Source organism: Syngnathoides biaculeatus, chromosome 8 (assembly GCF_019802595.1).
Source record: "Syngnathoides biaculeatus isolate LvHL_M chromosome 8, ASM1980259v1, whole genome shotgun sequence".
NCBI lineage: Eukaryota > Metazoa > Chordata > Actinopteri > Syngnathiformes > Syngnathidae > Syngnathoides > Syngnathoides biaculeatus.
Genome location: NC_084647.1, coordinates 4509196 through 4526089, shown reverse-complemented (window position 1 = coordinate 4526089; position 16894 = coordinate 4509196). Strand labels below are relative to the sequence as shown.

The following is a 16894-nucleotide window of genomic DNA, read 5'->3' as shown; positions in this document are numbered from 1 at the left end:
ACAGACGAGACTTTGTTTTTTTTTCCATAGGAGGGAGTGTGAGTATATCGGATGATCATGAGGATGACGCCCCCAGGCAAGAGAGCTCGAGGAAGACCAAAGAGAAAGTTGATAGATGAGGGCAGTTGGTCCAAGAGGGGATGCAGGATATAGTCTTACATGGAAAACGATGACACCCTGTGGCAACCCCTAACGGGACAAGCCGAGAGAAAACGATGATTCTACATGATACAAAATCTCTGATGAGCTGTCACTTGGTTGGGACTATGCATTATATTACAATTATCAATTAATGCAATTAATGGTATTTAAAATATAAAGCCCTTCAATGATTATTGTGTATCGTATATATTGTTATAGTGAGTACAGGGATTCAAAAATCAACAAGCTTTGCTATACAGTAGGTCTGCAGTCTTATGTTACATTCCAGATGCAGTTTCTCATGCTGTTATCTTTTGATGTAGCTTAAAAAATCCTTTGGTGTTTGATCTTAACGAGCTCTATCTTCTATTCCAGCGTCTGTGTCTAAATGGCAACACAGGTCAAGAGATTATAGTAAGGAAAGATCTGCAGAATGTGGAGGCCTTGGCTTTTGACCCAATCAGCAGATTGCTTTATTGGGTTGATGCTGGTGCACAGAAAATTGAGGTACACAAATTGTCTGTTATTTGTTGCATTTTTTTAAGTTATATAGTCTATATTTGGAAAATGAGATGGTGATAGTCATGGGAGACTGTCATGGTTAAAAAAAAAAACTATGGATACAAAGCTACAGCTCTTAGTTACAAAACATACCAGACTACGTGAAAACAAACGTGAGTCATCATATACATAATACGTGTGTGTGCTTAACAAGTTGTGAGTTAAAAGGTCATTTTGCAGATTGACCCATTCATTTGTGGCATGCAAAAGTTTAATTGTTGGATTATGTATGTTTAAGGTTTCCAAGCCTGATGGGGACCTGCGTCACACCCTCCTTAATTCCTCTATCCTGGAACATCCACGTGCTCTTGTTCTCCTGCCTGAAAAGGGGTAAAATACGAACATTCCTCACATACACACTCCCTTCCCACCACCATCACCACACACGTGCACGCACGCACACACGCACAGAGAAGACAACACCCCCTTATTTCTAATGCCCATATTCGCGAACTGAATAAAATCCCAGCAATTGTAAAAATCCATCCATCCATTTTCTGAGCCGCTTATCCTCACAAGGGCCACACGAGTGCTGATTCTTATCCCAGCTGTCATTGGGCAGGAGGCAGGGTACATACTGAACTGGTTTCCGGACAAATCGCAGCGCACATGGAGACTGACAGCACATACATTTTGAACTAACAGTAATTTTACTTTTATTGTCCCTTTCCGTCAAAATCCTCATTTTTCCTGTTTTTCGCATAACAGGTCAAAATGAGGCTGTAACCGGGTTTATGTTTGACATCTATGTGGTTTGTTGATTGAATACAATATCCTTGAACAACAAACTGCTTGCAAAATGGGTGGATTTGAATTTGACGTTGTCTTGATGTAGAACCGTCACTCATCATTCAAATACCTGCTGATTTTGTTGTTGGCACACATCCAGGATAATGACTTATACATACAAATATGTATATATATATATATATATATATATATATATATATATATACAGTGAAGAAAATAAGTATTTGAACACCTTGCTATGTTGTAGGTTCTCCCACTTAGAAATCATGGAGGGGTCTGAAATTTTCATCGTAAATGCATGTCCACCGTGAGAGAAATAATCTCAAAAGAAAAATCCAGAAATCACAGTGTATAATTTTTTAATGATTTATTTGTGTGATACAGCTGCAAATAAGTATTTGAACACCTAACAAAACCAATGTTAATATTTGGTACAGTGACCTTTGTTTGCAATTACAATGGTCAAACATTTCCTGTAGTTGTTAACCAGGTTTGCACACACTGCAGGAGGGATTTTGGCCTACTCTTCCACACAGATCTTCTCTAGATCAGACAGGTTTCTGGGCTGTTGCTAAGAAACACAGAGTTTCAGATGCCTCCAAAGATTTTCTATTGAGTTTTGGTCTGGAGACTGGCTAGGACATGCCAGAACCTTCATATGCTTTTTACGGAGCCACTCCTTGGTTTTCCTGGCTGTGAGCTTTGGGTCATTGTCAAGTTGAAAGACCCAGCCATGACCCATCTTCAATGCTCCGGCTGAAAGAAAGAGGTTGCGTCCCAAAATCTCACAATACATGGCCACAGTCATCCTCTCTTTAATACAGTGCAGTCGTCCTGTCCCATGTTCAGAAAAACTCACTCAAAGCATGATGCGACCAGCCTCATGCTTCAAAGTAGGAATGGTGTTCTTGGGATGAAACTCATCATTTGTCTTCCTCCACACATGGTTAGTGGAATTATGACCAATAAGTTCAATTTTGGTCTCATCTGACCACAAAACCTTCTCCCATGACTTCTGTGTATCATCAAAATGGTCTTTGGCAAACTTAACGCAGGCCTTGACATGTGATGGTTTAAGCTTGGGAACCTTCCGTGCCATGCATGATTTCAAACCATGACGTGTTAGTGTATTGCCAACAGTGACCTTGGAAACGGTGGTCCCAGCTCTTTTCAGGTCATTGACCAAGTCCTGTCATGTAGTCCTGGGCCGATTCCTAACCTTTCTATGGATCATTAAGACCCCACGAGGGGATATCTTGCATGGGGCTCCACTCCGATTGAGATTGTATTGTTTAGTTTCTTCCATTTTCTAATGATTGGTCCAACAGTGGACCTTTTTTCACCAAGCTGCTTGGCAATGTCTCCGTAGCCCTTTCCAGCCGTGTGGAGTTGTACAATTTTGTCTCTGGTGTCTTTGGACAGGTCTTTGGTCCTGGCCATGTTACAAGTTTGAGTCTTAGTGATTGTATGGGGTGGACAGGTGTCTTTAGGCAGCTAACAACCTCACACAGGTGCATCTGTTTCAGGATAATACATGGAGTGGAGGTGGAGTTTTAAAGGCGGACTAACAGGTCTTTGAGGGTCAGAATTCTAGATGATAGGTGTTCAAATACTTATTTGCATCTGTATCACACAATTTTTAAAAAAATCATACATTGTGATTTATAGATTTTTCTTTTTAGATTATCTCTCTCTCAGTGGACATGCACCTGCAATGAAAATTTCAGATCCCTAAATGATTTCTAAGTAGGAGAAATTGCAATATAGCAGGGTGTTCAAATACATACTTTCTTCACTGTATGCCCCTGGAAAGAAGAATGAAGATATTGTACATAAAACTGGATGAAACATTATTCTCACCACATGCTACTTTTTAGTTGCGTTGTCAATTTTTGGCGGGACAGTGGATCAGCTGGAAACCGTTGGCCTCACAGTTCTGAGGTCCTGGGTTTGATCCCTGATATTGAATCTCCATTGATCGTAGGTGGGAATGTGAGTGTAAATGGTAGTTTATGTGTGATTGGCTTGCAACTAGTTAAGAATGTACCCCGCCTCCTGCCTGAAGATAGCTCTGATTGGCTTCATGCTCCCATGGCTCAGAAAATGGATTGTTGGATGTTTACTTCACAATGTGTTCTCCCACAGTTTGATGTTCTGGACTGACTGGGGAGACAGAGCAGCGGGTATATACCGAAGTGCCATGGATGGAAGCAATATGTCCTCTATTGCATCAGAGGGTGTCCGCTGGCCCAATGGGATAACAGCTGATGAACACTGGCTATACTGGACTGAGGCCTTCAGTGACCGCATCGAGAGGGCTGACCTCACTGGAGGCCAGCGACACATTCTGTTTGAGGGTTTGCCCCACCCATATGCAATCGCTGTCTTCAAGGTGAGGCCTTACGATTTTAGCTGAAATATGTTTCATGATTTTGAGAAGGCTTTCACAAACTTGCTTGCAGAATGATTTGTACTGGGATGACTGGTCCAGAATGGGGATCTTTAAAGCTCCAAAAACTGGTACTCAGAGTAATGAACTAATTGTTGGGAGACTGACTGGTGTCATGGACCTTAAGATTTTTTATAAAGGCAAGAATGGAGGTGAGAAACATGATGGAGAAACATACATATGAGTAGATGAATTGGAATACAGTAATACATTGAGCATTTCCCTGTATATTGAATTAATCTATGTAACTGAATTCCTTTTGAGTATCAGACAAAGAAGTTAAGTCAAGCACTAACTAACTAACTAACTAACTGTACACTTTTTAATACACTGTCTTCAAATATTGTCTACCAGGTCATAATGCCTGTGCTGAACAGCCATGCAGGTTGCTATGTCTCCCTCAGCCTGACAATAGGCACACCTGTATTTGCCCAGAAGGTACCCCAACTACCACCTTGCCTGATGGACAGCTGCAGTGTCAGTGCCCAACAGGATATCAGCTCCAAAACACCACCTGTGTTAAGACTGGTGAGGTTGTTATAACCACACGGTGGTGCATTTAGCCTGAATGTTTTCATGGAAAATGACTTGTCTTCTTGGGCTAATTATTGGTTGTGTGGGCCTGTGCCTCTCAATGTCAGAGGTGAGCTGTTCTGCCAACCAGTACCGCTGTTCAAATGGCCGTTGTATCAGTAATATCTGGAAGTGTGACAGTGATAACGACTGTGGAGACATGAGTGATGAACAGGAATGTCGTAAGTCCACTATTGATATTTTTTCCTCATCATTTATTAAGGGTTTGCTCGTGAACTCCAAACCACTTTCCCTTTCATCCAGTCCACCATGATGCTGTTGGGAGTCCCTTGATCAAGGCAGTCACTAATTGTGCACTTGATTATTCTGGCGTCGGTCATCTCTCTTCCATGTCCTTTGAGAGTGTTATGGGCTAATGCAAACTGAGTGTACCTCAAAATGCTCTTTTTGATGTCTTCAGCAACTACAACATGTGACCCGACCAACCAGTTCCGCTGTGTCCTCTCTGGTTCTTGCATTCCCTTGGCTTTCCAATGTGACCACGAAGATGACTGTGGAGACAACAGTGATGAAGAGCACTGTGGTAAGAGGGGTGTCCAGATCCGATCTTTGCGATTGGATATCAGGTCAATGTCAGCAAAAAACATGAATCACATTGGATTAAACTGGGTCTCATCCATCTATTATCTGAGCCACTTATTCTCAGAATGGTCACAGGAGGGCTTGAGCCTATCCCAGCTATCGTCGGGCAGGAGGCTGGGAACCCCCCCGAAATGGTTGCCAGCAAGTCGCTAGACGCATAGAGAGAGCCAACAGTCGCACTCACAGTCACGCCTAAGGGCAATTTAGAGTCTCTAAAATCTCAAAATTTTACCACTCTTTTACAAGCAGTCCATTCCACACTCAGCACTTCTATTCAGCAGTTACAAGGAGGGTACAGTGAATGTTGCTTGCCTTAAATCGTTTTTTTGACACTGCAGTTGAAGTTCAATGTAAAAATAAACACACAGAACAAAAGAATCACACCTGCTGAACATTCAAATACAGTAAGTAGATCACAAACTTAAGTTTCTTTCTACTTTTTTGTTCACAAGAATCACTTGCCCAAAAGTAACACACATTGAATGAAAAACGTCATTGACACAGTAATGAAAATTAGTATTGAACTTGCAGCACCTGGCTCAAAATAATGATTATTGGTACATAAATGACGTACATACAGTGAAGAAAATAAGTACTTGAACTCCCTGCTATATTGCAAGTTCTCCCACTTAGAAATCATGTAAGGGGTCTGAAATTTTCATCGTAGATGTCCACTGTGAGAGAGAGAATCTTAAAAAAAAAATCCAGAAATCACAATATATGATTTTTTTTATTATTTATTTTATTTATTTGTGTGATACAGCTGCGAATAAGTATTTGAACACCTGACTAAACCAATGTTAATATTTGGTAGAGTAGCTTTTGTTTGCAATTACAGAGGTCAAACGCTTCCTGTAGTTGTTCACCAGGTTTGCACATACTGCAGGAGGGACTTTGGCCCACTCCTCCACACAGATCTTCTCTAGATTAGACAGGCCTTGACATGTGCTGGTTTAAGCTTGGGAACCTTCCGTGCCATGCAGGATTTCAAGCCATGACGTCTTAGTGTATTACCAACAGTCACCAAAAGTGGTCTGAGCTCCTTTCAGGTCATTGACCAAGTCCTGTTGTGTAGTCCTGGGCTTATTCCTCACCATTCTAAGGGTCATTGAGACCCCACGAGGTGATATCTTGCATGGGGCTCCACTCCGATTGCGACTCACCGTCATGTTTTGCTTCTTCCATTTTCTAATGATTGCTCCAACAGTGGACCTTTTTTCACCAAACTGGTTGGCAATTTCTCCATAGCTCTTTTCAGCCATGTGTAGTTGTACAATTTTGTCTCTGGTGTCTTTGGACAGGTCTTTGGTCTTGGCCATGTTACAAGTGTGAGTCTTACTGATTGTATGGGGTGGACAGGTGTCTTTAGGCAGCTAACGACCTCACACAGGTGCATCTGTTTCAGGATAATACATGGAGTGGAGGTGGACTTTTAAAGGCGGACTAATAAGTCTTTGAGGGTCAGAATTCTGATAGACAGGTGTTCAAATACTTTTTTGCAGGTGTATCACACAAATAAATCCTTAAAACATCGTAGATTGTGATTTCTGGATTGTTCTTTTTAGATTTTCTCTCTCACAGTGGACATGCACCTATAATGAAAATTTCAGACACCTCCATGATTTTTAAGTGGGAGAACTTGCTATATAGCAGGGTGTTCAAATACTTACTTCTTCACTGTATAAACATACAAACAAACAATGACTTCGACTTCCGCATTGGCCGGTGTTTGCAACAATTTAATTTAAGATGTAGGTATGTTTAAGTCTAGTTCACCAATCAAGCGACACAAGAAAGTCACATGACCTCACATAATGTTTTCTATTGGGCTCCCCCTGCATAGGTATTAACAATAAATAAACCAGCCCGGTGATTGTCACGCTTACATGTCCACCATTCTGAGAAGGTTGTCGCTGTCATGACAGCAACAGCCCGCTACTCTTGTTTACATTTAGATGAACAAAAAACAAGAGTTTTCATGTACTGTAATGTTGTAGTGGCACTGTCTGCCCCAAAGTGGATATTTCAGCTCACATAATTTAAAAAAAATACCATGCAGTAAATTCCAGATGTTGTTGTAAACTTGACTGTGCCGCTCGCACATACGCGTAGGCACACACACGCATGCACACACACACACATACACAAACAGCAATATCAGAATTTGCACATTCAAGTTTCATTCGCTAAGTTTTTTAATTTATGTTCACACAGTGTTTAAAGAAATCAGACGTTACTGTTAGATCATGTCATTTTTGAGAGTAGTACTTTTTACATTTTTGTGAGTCACATTACTGTCAAGTAAGTACTCTTACTTTTCAATAATCTACAATATTTGGCTACACGACCTAGCTCTGGAGAAACTATCCTCTATTTCCACTCTTACGCTTCAACATTTTTGCTCATCAGATCATTGTAATCAGTATAAATACTGTCGTATTTGTTGCACTTCTCTTTTGTATTTTCACATTGAGGCAAAGCGCACTTACATAATATTGTACTTAAAGGTCCACTGTCATGAAATGTTATTAATGAAAAAACGGCAGCCGGTATGGACCCATCAGTTTTTTCTTCACAAAACATGATTTTGACGTATATGGCTTTTTGTAACTCCCGCCATGAAAATCCTCTCGAGGGATTTGTTTTCGAGAACAAGCAGGAAGTGATGTAGAGGGCAGTAGCGCACGCAAGCGGTCTCGTATGTTTATGCTAGTTTTACCTGCTGGAAGGTAGCTCGTTTTTCCTTTGTGTTAGCAAAAATGCCAGCTCATTGTATTGCTGGATATTGCTCAAACACTCGGGAGGATGGATTCGCTCTTCTTACTTTTCCAAAAGACCCGTCTCATTGTGAAAAATGGATTGCACAGGTGCAAAGGACGAGAACTTTGTTGGTTCCAAATGACTGGTAGGTGTGTATACAGCTCCTAAAAAAGTAATAGTTGGGGGGGCTATAATCCGTAAGTCAGGGGTTTTAAACGTGTCGATGTGCCAACCTGGCCAAAGCTGTGATCGGCAGACGCGGTGCCGCCGGGGAGGTTCGTCGCGGCGCCCGGCTGCAGTGGCTCATCTCCGCCGTGGAGGTAGATTGGACAGGCAGGCGGTTTGGCCGCGGCGTCATCGTCACTTGCGGGCGGCGTTGTTTATCACCGGTGCGGAGGTTGATCAGATGGGGAGGCAGTTTGGCCGCACCGTCGTCGTCGCTCGCGGGGGGGCGTCGTCGTTGCTCGCGGCCGCGGGCACCGTTGTTCATCACCGTTGTGGAGGTGGTTTGGGCGGGGACGTGGTTTGGCTGGATGCGGTTTGGCCATGATCCGCATATCATCTAAATATGGCTCGAAACGATAGGGTAATATTGCCCCAGTCACTTCACTCAGTTGTGAGATGTTCTCTTCTTTGAAAAGAGCTTCAATGCCAGAAGGTGCATGTTTGTCTCCCATAGTAGGTGGGACAGCATGTTTTCCATGCCGAATGTCCCAGTGTTACGCCATGAACGTGTCATAAGGGGCGTCGGAAAAATCCGAAAATCTCTGTTGTTCTTCTCCCATAACAGGTGCCACTAACTGTTTTCAATAGCAAATGAACGAGTGTGACGTCTGCTGATGATGTTGCAGCCAATGAGGCTACCACTTAAATGTCGAATGAGACCTCTGTAACTTTGTGCATGGATGACGGTGCGCTCTGCTCATATTTATTTTTTCGTATAGAAATGATAGAAATTGAAGTGAATAATGTTATATGTATTTTTCACAGCATTGTCTATTTTAGAATGTTTTCGGCATGACACTTTTCCTGGTGGATGCAGTGGGATTAACCTTTGAAGTTGGTAGGAATAAGTAATAAAAATAAATGAAACAGACTGGTTTTAGTGGATTCTTTCCCACACTAAGAGTGCTTAAAGAGGAGGATGCGATTCAGGTGGTACAGCTTTATGCAAGGATCAGTTACAGGTGGAGATGGTCCTGGCATTTCGGAAGCCAGAACATAAGAAAAAAGCAAAGAAATTAAGCAAATTTAATTTTAATCTTAAATTTGCACATCATGTACTTGAGCAATGTAAATGTGTTTTTCTGCATGAATATCTTTTTCTGCTTTATCATACTCTTCAGTCTTCCAGATTGCTTAATTTATGCTAAAATAAAATCACTGCAGGGTCAGAGAGATTTCCCCCCAGACTCCGCATCATATTTTTCGTCATCTTTTTCATGCTATTGTTTTTGAATGTCTATAAATAAATCCATACAAAGCAGTAACATGATGTTGAATATTGATTTTTAGTGCATTAATCCAGCTGTTGTTTTATATCATAGAGTCTCACAAATGTGGTGATGGGGAGTTTACATGTGCACGGGGTGTTTGCATCCGTGAAGCCTGGCATTGTGATGGAGACAATGATTGCAGAGACTGGTCAGACGAGACTAACTGCACAGGTAATGTTTTACACAATACTTACAGTGCCTTGTGAAAGTATTCGGCACACTTGAACTTTTCAACCTTTCGCCACATTTCAAGCTTCAAACAAAGAAATAAATTAAAATTTTTTTTCTCAAGAATCAACAACAAGTGGGACGCAATCGTGGAGTGGAATGAGTGAGGTTCGATGGAGCGCATTTGTGAACAGCAGTCTTCGACTCTGTTATTGATTTGATTCAGGTCTGGACTTTGACTTGGCCATTCTAAACCTGTATACGTTTATTTGTGAACCATTCCATTGTAGATTTGGCTTTATGTTCTGGATCATTGTCCTATTCTAAGATAAATTTCGGTCCCAGTCTCAGGTCTTTTGCAGACTCCAACAGGTTTTCTTCCAGAATGGTCCTGTATTTGGCTCCATTCATCTTCCCGTCAATTTTAACAATCTTCCCTGTCCCTGCTGAAGAAAAGCTGTCCCAAACCATGAGGCTGCCACCACCATGTTTGACAGTAGGATGGTGTGTTCAGGGAGATGAGCTGCGTTGCTTTTACGCCAAACATAGCATTTTGCATTGTGGTCAAAAAGTTTGATTTTGGTTTCTTCTGACCAGAGCACCTCCTTCCACATGTTTGGTGTGTCTCCCAGGTGGCTTGTGGGAAACTTTAAACGAGACTTTTTATGGATATCTTTGAGAAATGGCTTTCTTCTTGCCATGCTTCCACAAAGGCCCAGATTTGTGCAGTGTACGACTGATTGTTGTCCTATGGACAGAGTCTCCCACCTCAACTGTACAACTCTCCAGTTCATCCAGAGTGATCAGGGGCCACTTGGCTGCATCTCTGATCAGTCTTCTCCTTGTTTGAGGTGAAAGTTTAAAGCAGGGGTACTCAGACTTTTTTACCCGAAGGTCTACTTTTCAAGCAGCCAGCCTCTTTTCAAGCTACCAACGATTAGGGGGAGAGAATGATGATGATGCTCCCAATGTTATTTTATTAATGTTATGTCATATATTATTCTATATATACAGAATTAGCTTTTTCTGCACTATATTTATCTGTGCTTTCATCCTGGATCAGGCTGTGGCAAGGTGGAATTTTAAAATTTCACACCATCTCATCCTGCACATTCTACTTTGGCTTCAGACCAGACCTTTCCCTCTCGAAAAGAGAAAATCTCGTCCAGTTTAACCACATTTTCTTCGATTATTCACGTACTCCGACAGTTATTGGATCTTAAAACAACAGCATTTCTTCTTTAACTTTCTCCATTAATATCGAAAGTAAACATAAGCAGCATGTCTAGCTCGTCTTTGCTCTACGTTGCCGAGACTGTGTTGCAAACTAAAGCAGCGGTGGTGGACGCTGTCATTATAAAACACATTGATGTGCTGCGTAAGTACTGTAACATTTGTAATTATGAGTGTACGTCTTTAAGAGCGGGGATGGGGGGCCGGTCTAAGGTAAACTAGGAAAAAGAAAGTGTGGCAGAGTAGCAGTCATTGTGAGAGAAAGTTCCGTGTGCTGCCTAAAAGAAACCAGTGGCTTCCTTTCATTTTTTTTTACTGTACATATGTGAATTGTGCCTTTGGTTGTAACAACCAGTCATCCTTAACTCATTGAATCACATTGTAAAATGCCACAAACTGAAGAGCTGTATGTTAAACTTTCAATTTGCATTGGATTTTTTTGCGCACAACACAGAATATCTGCGAAGAGACTGCTTCAGCGGTGCACAATTGCGCACGTGCACAGTTTAGAGGTAACATTGGCTTCTTTTTTTTTTTTTTGGCACGCCGTGCCACGATCAACCAAAGACTGCCAGTCGATCGCGATCGACGCATTGAGCACCCCTGGTTTAGAGGTTACGGCCGGGTTGTGGTAGATTTGAAGTGGTCTGTAACTCCTTCTATTTCAATATGATTGCTTGCACAATGCTCCCTGAGATGTTTAAAGCTTGGGAAATCTTTTTGTATCCAAATCCGATTTTAAACTTCTCCACAACAGTATCTGGGACCTGCCTGGTGTGTTCCTCAGCCTTCATGATGCATTCTGAGAAACCGTGAGACTATCACAGAGCAGATGCATTTATACGGACACTTGATTACACACAGGTGGATTCTTTTTATCATCAGTCAACATTGGATCGTTCAGAGATCCTCACTGAACTTCTGGAGTGAGTTTGCCGCACTGAAAGTAAAGGGGCCGAATACTATTGCACGTCCCACTTTTCAGTTTTTTATTTGTTAAAAAAGTATAAAATAAATTTTTTGTATCCCACTTGTCATTGATTCTTGACAAAAAATGAAAATTTTGTAGCTTTATATTTGAACCCTGAAATGTGGCGAAAGGTTGAAAAGTTCAAGGAGGGCAAATACCTTCAAAAGGCACTGTATATAGCAATGGTTTTCAAACTTTTTTTGGGCGTCCCCCCTGTTTGGGAGATTAACTTTTTCCTCGCTCCCCTGCCCCACCCACTTGAAATTGTCTCTGACGGAGGTGGTGGGGTAGGGGTGTGTGCTAGCAATGAACATTGTAAAAGCAGGGTTGTGTGATAGTGATGGGGATTCAAAATTTGTTGGAGGTGGGGGTGCTGAAACAATGGATCAAATCGATTAATCAATCAAAACCATTGTGTAAATTGATGCTTATATCCAAACGTTTCTTTCTAGCTGGCCAACATACATGTGAATCCAGTAGTTTCCAGTGTCACACAGGCCACTGCATACCACAGCGCTGGACGTGCGATGGTGACAATGACTGCCAGGATAGCTCGGATGAAGACCCTCATTACTGTGGTAACATGAAACATTTACCAGCATGTTTTGTGCATCACACAACACTTTGTTTCACCTCTTATGTTCATATTTCCCGCTATCAGTTGCATCAGTTAAGCAAGGCTACACTTGATGCATTTCTAATATCAGCATGATGGTTTATGAACAGTCATCCTCATGATCTACACAGGGTGGTATGACACTCTTCATGAGATAATTGACTGGCTATTTTTTTTTTTTTATAAAGTGAAAATAATATACGGTACTGCAGTTAAGTGTCTACTTAGCCCTGCATAATTACACTGGATAACAACAACAACAAAAAATTCTATGTTCTCTATGTTTGCATTACATGATTTGAGCATCGCCATAGCAATGTAATTGTGCACAGTCGTCACATCGTAGGGTCCTGTGCAGTGTATGTAATATGGAATTGTATATGCAGTGAATCAACAGACCAGCAGAGGGACCTAGTTGGACATGTTAATAAAAGTTTTCATCAACGTTAAGGTCAATTGTAGACCATCAAACAACACACACAGAGGACTCTAGGGTTTTATAAACTTTATACATTTTTTAGGATAACTTTTATTGAGGACGCTGGAAACAATTACATCCTGGAAATTTCTGTATATCTCCAGAACATGGCAAACAATTTCATGTCACAACAAATTACCCTTGAGGGGAGAAGGCAGATCCAGGGCATTATTGAAGGGACAGACTTCCCGTGAACACGTGTTTTACTCTAATGCAGTAAAATATAGACATCCGAAGGCATATGGTGCAACAGTGGTGTAAAATAACAGATTGATTAATAACCAATAACTCGTGTTAGGAATTGGTGAATGACTCTGTATTATTGGGTGTGAAAATAAATGATTTTAACATCTCGCCTTGGCTGGACTATTGTCCAACACAACAGTGTATTTAAATACAGGTATAATACATAGAAATGACATTATACTTTTTTACTCTCCTGAACATAGTTAGTGACAAAAATGAGTATTTGAACACCCTGCTAAATTGCAAGTTCTCTCACTTAGAAATCATAGAGGGGGCTGAAATTTTCATCATAGGTGCATGTCCACTGAGAGAGAGATAATCTAAAAAGGAAAATACAGAAATCACATTGTATGATTTTTTTTTAACGATTTATTTGTGTGATATAGCTGCAAAAAAGTATTTGAACACCTGTCTATCAGATAGAATTCTGGCCCTCAAGACCTGTTAGTCCGCCTTTAAAAGTCCACCTCCACTCCATGTATTATCCTGAATCAGATGCACCAATGTGAGGTTGTTAGCTGCCTAAAGACACCTGTCCACCCCATACAATCAGTAAGACTCAAACTTGTAACATGACCAATACCAAAGACCTGTCCAAAGATATCAGAGACAAAATTGTACAACTCCACATGGCTGGAAAGAGCTACGGAGAAATTGCCAAACAGTTTGGTGAAAAAAGGTCCACTGTTAGAGCAATCATTAGAAAATGGAAGAAGCTAAACATAACAGTCAATCTCAATGGGAGTGAAGCCCCAAGATACAAGATATCACCTCGTGGGGTCTCACTGACTTTTAGAAAAGTGAGGAATCAGCCCAGGACTACACTACAGGACTTGGTCAATGACCTGAAAAGAGCTGGGACCACCGTTTCCAAGGTGACTGTTGGTAATACACTAAGAGGTCATGGTTTGAAATCATGCATTGCATGCAAGGTTCCCCTGCTTAAACCAGCACATGTCAAGGCCTGTCTTAGGTTTGCCAATGACGATTTTGATGATACAGAGGAGTCATGGGAGAATGTTTTGTGGTCAGATGAGACCAAAATGGAACTTTTTGGTCATTATTGCACTAACCGTGTTTGGAGGAAGATGAATGACTAGTTCTATCCCAAGGACACCATCTCTACTGTGAAGCATGGGGGTGGTAGCATGACACTTTGGGGGTGTTTTTCTCCACATGGGAGAGGATGACTGCACTGTATTAAGGAGAGGATGATCGCGGCCGTGTTTTATGAGATTTTGTTGAACAACCTCTTTCCCTCTGTCAGAGCATTGAAGATGGGTCGTGGGTGGGTCTTTCAACATGACAATGACCCGAAGCACACAGCCAGGAAAACCAAGGAGTGGCTCCGTAAGAAGCATATCAAGGTTCTGGCGTGGCTTGGCTGAAACTCCGTGTTTCTCAGCGACAGCCCAGAAGGCTGTCTGATCTAGAGAAGATCTGTGTTAAGGAGTGGACCAAAAATCCCTCCTGCAGTGTGTGCAAACCCGGTGAACAACTACAGGAAATGTTTGACCTCTGTAATTGCAAACAAAGGCTACGGTACCAAGTATTAACATTGTTTTTCTCAGGTGTTCAAATACTTATTTGCAGCTGTATCACATGAATAAAATCATTAAAAAAACATACATTGTGATTTCTGAATTTTTCTTTTGAGATTCTCTCTCTCACAGTGTACATGCATACTATGATGAAAATTTCAGACCACTCCATGATTTCTAAATAGGAAAACTTGCAATGTAGCAGGGTGTTCAAATACTTATTTTCTTCACTGTATTCTAGATAGGAAAAAATTTAAATCTGTGCTGGTTTCCACATTACGTGTATGTTATCTTTTTTTTTTTTTTTTAACTCTACAATATCGCAGCATAAAAGAAAATTGCAATGTCATTTTTTTTCCACAATATCATGCAGCTCTGTTTTGTTTAGCTTGTCCTGAGTACTTGGCAATTGGATTATCTGACCATCCTGTGTAACATTTCATTTTCACCAATTTTCACAGTTGACTGAAATTACCCAAACTCATGGACAGAGTTCAAAGACTTCATAGCTTACATGGCATGGCTCATTCTAATGATTGACTTGGTCAGTCCTTAGATCATCAAGAAACTCAACATTTTCATTGCTGGATAGTGAATGTCTCAATAATTTTGGTTACCATTTCAAAAATCTCTACATGTGCGGAAGAGTTGTCCCTGGTGCCGCTCATTTCGCTTGCATTACGCTAAAATTGTGGTGCATATGGTTTACACCTGCCTTTCACATGTGCAAAACTATCTATCTTAATTCATCTCAGAATTGAAAAATCACCCTGCACATTCTGAATGAATGCAATTGTATTTTGTGAATGATAAATTAATCAATATCCATACACTGCTCCCACAATGCTCAAATTGAACCATCCACCAATTTCGTGTGTCTGGTAGCAGTCAGCTATTAAATCTGTTTGAGTGTGAGCAATCAAATAAATCAGGCCTTTATACTCTTCAGCGCCACAGATGTACACTTTGGATATGAGGCTGCAAACAACTTGGACAATTTGCAGTAATTTTAGCGTATACGGTCTAATGTGTGGTTTGATTTACATTTGCACATCCTAGTTACAGTTGTAAATTAGCATAACTCATTGAGCAATACTTATCCTTTATTACTGTATTATCTCTCCAGCCGGAACTCAATGCAAAGGCTTCCTCTGCGCCAATGGCACCTGCTTGCCAGCTACCTCCCATTGCAATGGCATGAAGGAGTGTCCAGATGGCGCTGATGAGGACTACTGTGGTGAGTTTAGTTACTGAGCCTCACTTAATTGATCAGCACCATTTGTGACAGCAATACAAGTTTAAGTACATTGTACCTTTTATTGGTATGTCACTTGGAATTTTCATCCACAGACCCCTTGTGCACTCGGTACATGGAGTTTGTATGCAAGAATAGAGCCCAGTGTCTTTTCCAGTCTCTAGTATGTGATGGTGTCAAACATTGTGAAGATGGGTCTGATGAGGATGCAGATTATGCCAAATGTGGTAAGGAAACTCACATGTACCTGTTACCAGGATTCCTTATCACTTTTGAAAGAGGAAAAAGCAATGAAATCGATTTGTTCAAATGCTGTTGATCAGTTCATTTTTTGGATACATAAATTTACTCCTATTATGTCCAGAAAAAGCTTCAATAAGACCATACCATTTAAAAATGGCTAAATCTATTGGCAAATATCCGATATATAGCTGATGTGTTTTTAACTAGATTTGTAAAAGGCCTGTTCTGAAGATATACAATCAATGGCACTTTTTTTCCTTACACTGCCAGATCCAAAATGTGCCACTTAAGAGCAAAAAAAAAAAGAATTGTCACACAAATTACAAACATTTGTTAAATATTTGAATAGTCTTGATAGCCTGCAGTGAGAGTCCTAACTGAAACCATACCAAATCTGTTAGCATTTAAAGGAAGACTCTCCCCAAAATTCTCAGAATGGAACCACACATTAAAAGTTAGTAAATGAGGGTTCAGTATTTCTTTTAATGCGTTATCCACAGATTTCTCTAAATTCTAAATTCCTCTCTCACTCAGACATTCCAATGAGCCCGGATGGAAAACTGAAAACCAAAACAGCGTTTTCTACGCCTGTAGTGCTACCTTTTCTGACACCCCATTGCTCGTGGATACAATTCACCTAACCTGAGAACATCCACTATCTGGCATTTTGTGGCCGATTTTTATGAAAAATAATTAAAAACAAACAAAGCAAAAGTAGCATGATTTAGAATGTTCATACCTATTTGCTTGAGCCAGAATACACACAGGCGGAACTGGACGTGTTGGAGAGAGGGCGTGGCACTAACTACGA

The 16894-nt window shown here is 40.9% G+C and overlaps 1 protein-coding gene across 1 annotated transcript in view; it reads left to right on the top strand.

Annotated features, from left to right (window-relative positions):
- Positions 1-16894, top strand: part of sorl1 (sortilin-related receptor, L(DLR class) A repeats containing) — a 131968-nt gene that overhangs the window by 77430 nt on the left and 37644 nt on the right. The window contains exons 18-28 of the mRNA XM_061826560.1: positions 517-648; positions 941-1032; positions 3598-3844; positions 3915-4053; positions 4256-4429; positions 4543-4656; positions 4896-5018; positions 9385-9504; positions 12157-12282; positions 15712-15822; positions 15936-16067. Coding sequence (XP_061682544.1) covers positions 517-648; positions 941-1032; positions 3598-3844; positions 3915-4053; positions 4256-4429; positions 4543-4656; positions 4896-5018; positions 9385-9504; positions 12157-12282; positions 15712-15822; positions 15936-16067 — 1510 coding nt within the window. The remainder of the gene's footprint in view (positions 1-516; positions 649-940; positions 1033-3597; positions 3845-3914; positions 4054-4255; positions 4430-4542; positions 4657-4895; positions 5019-9384; positions 9505-12156; positions 12283-15711; positions 15823-15935; positions 16068-16894) is intronic.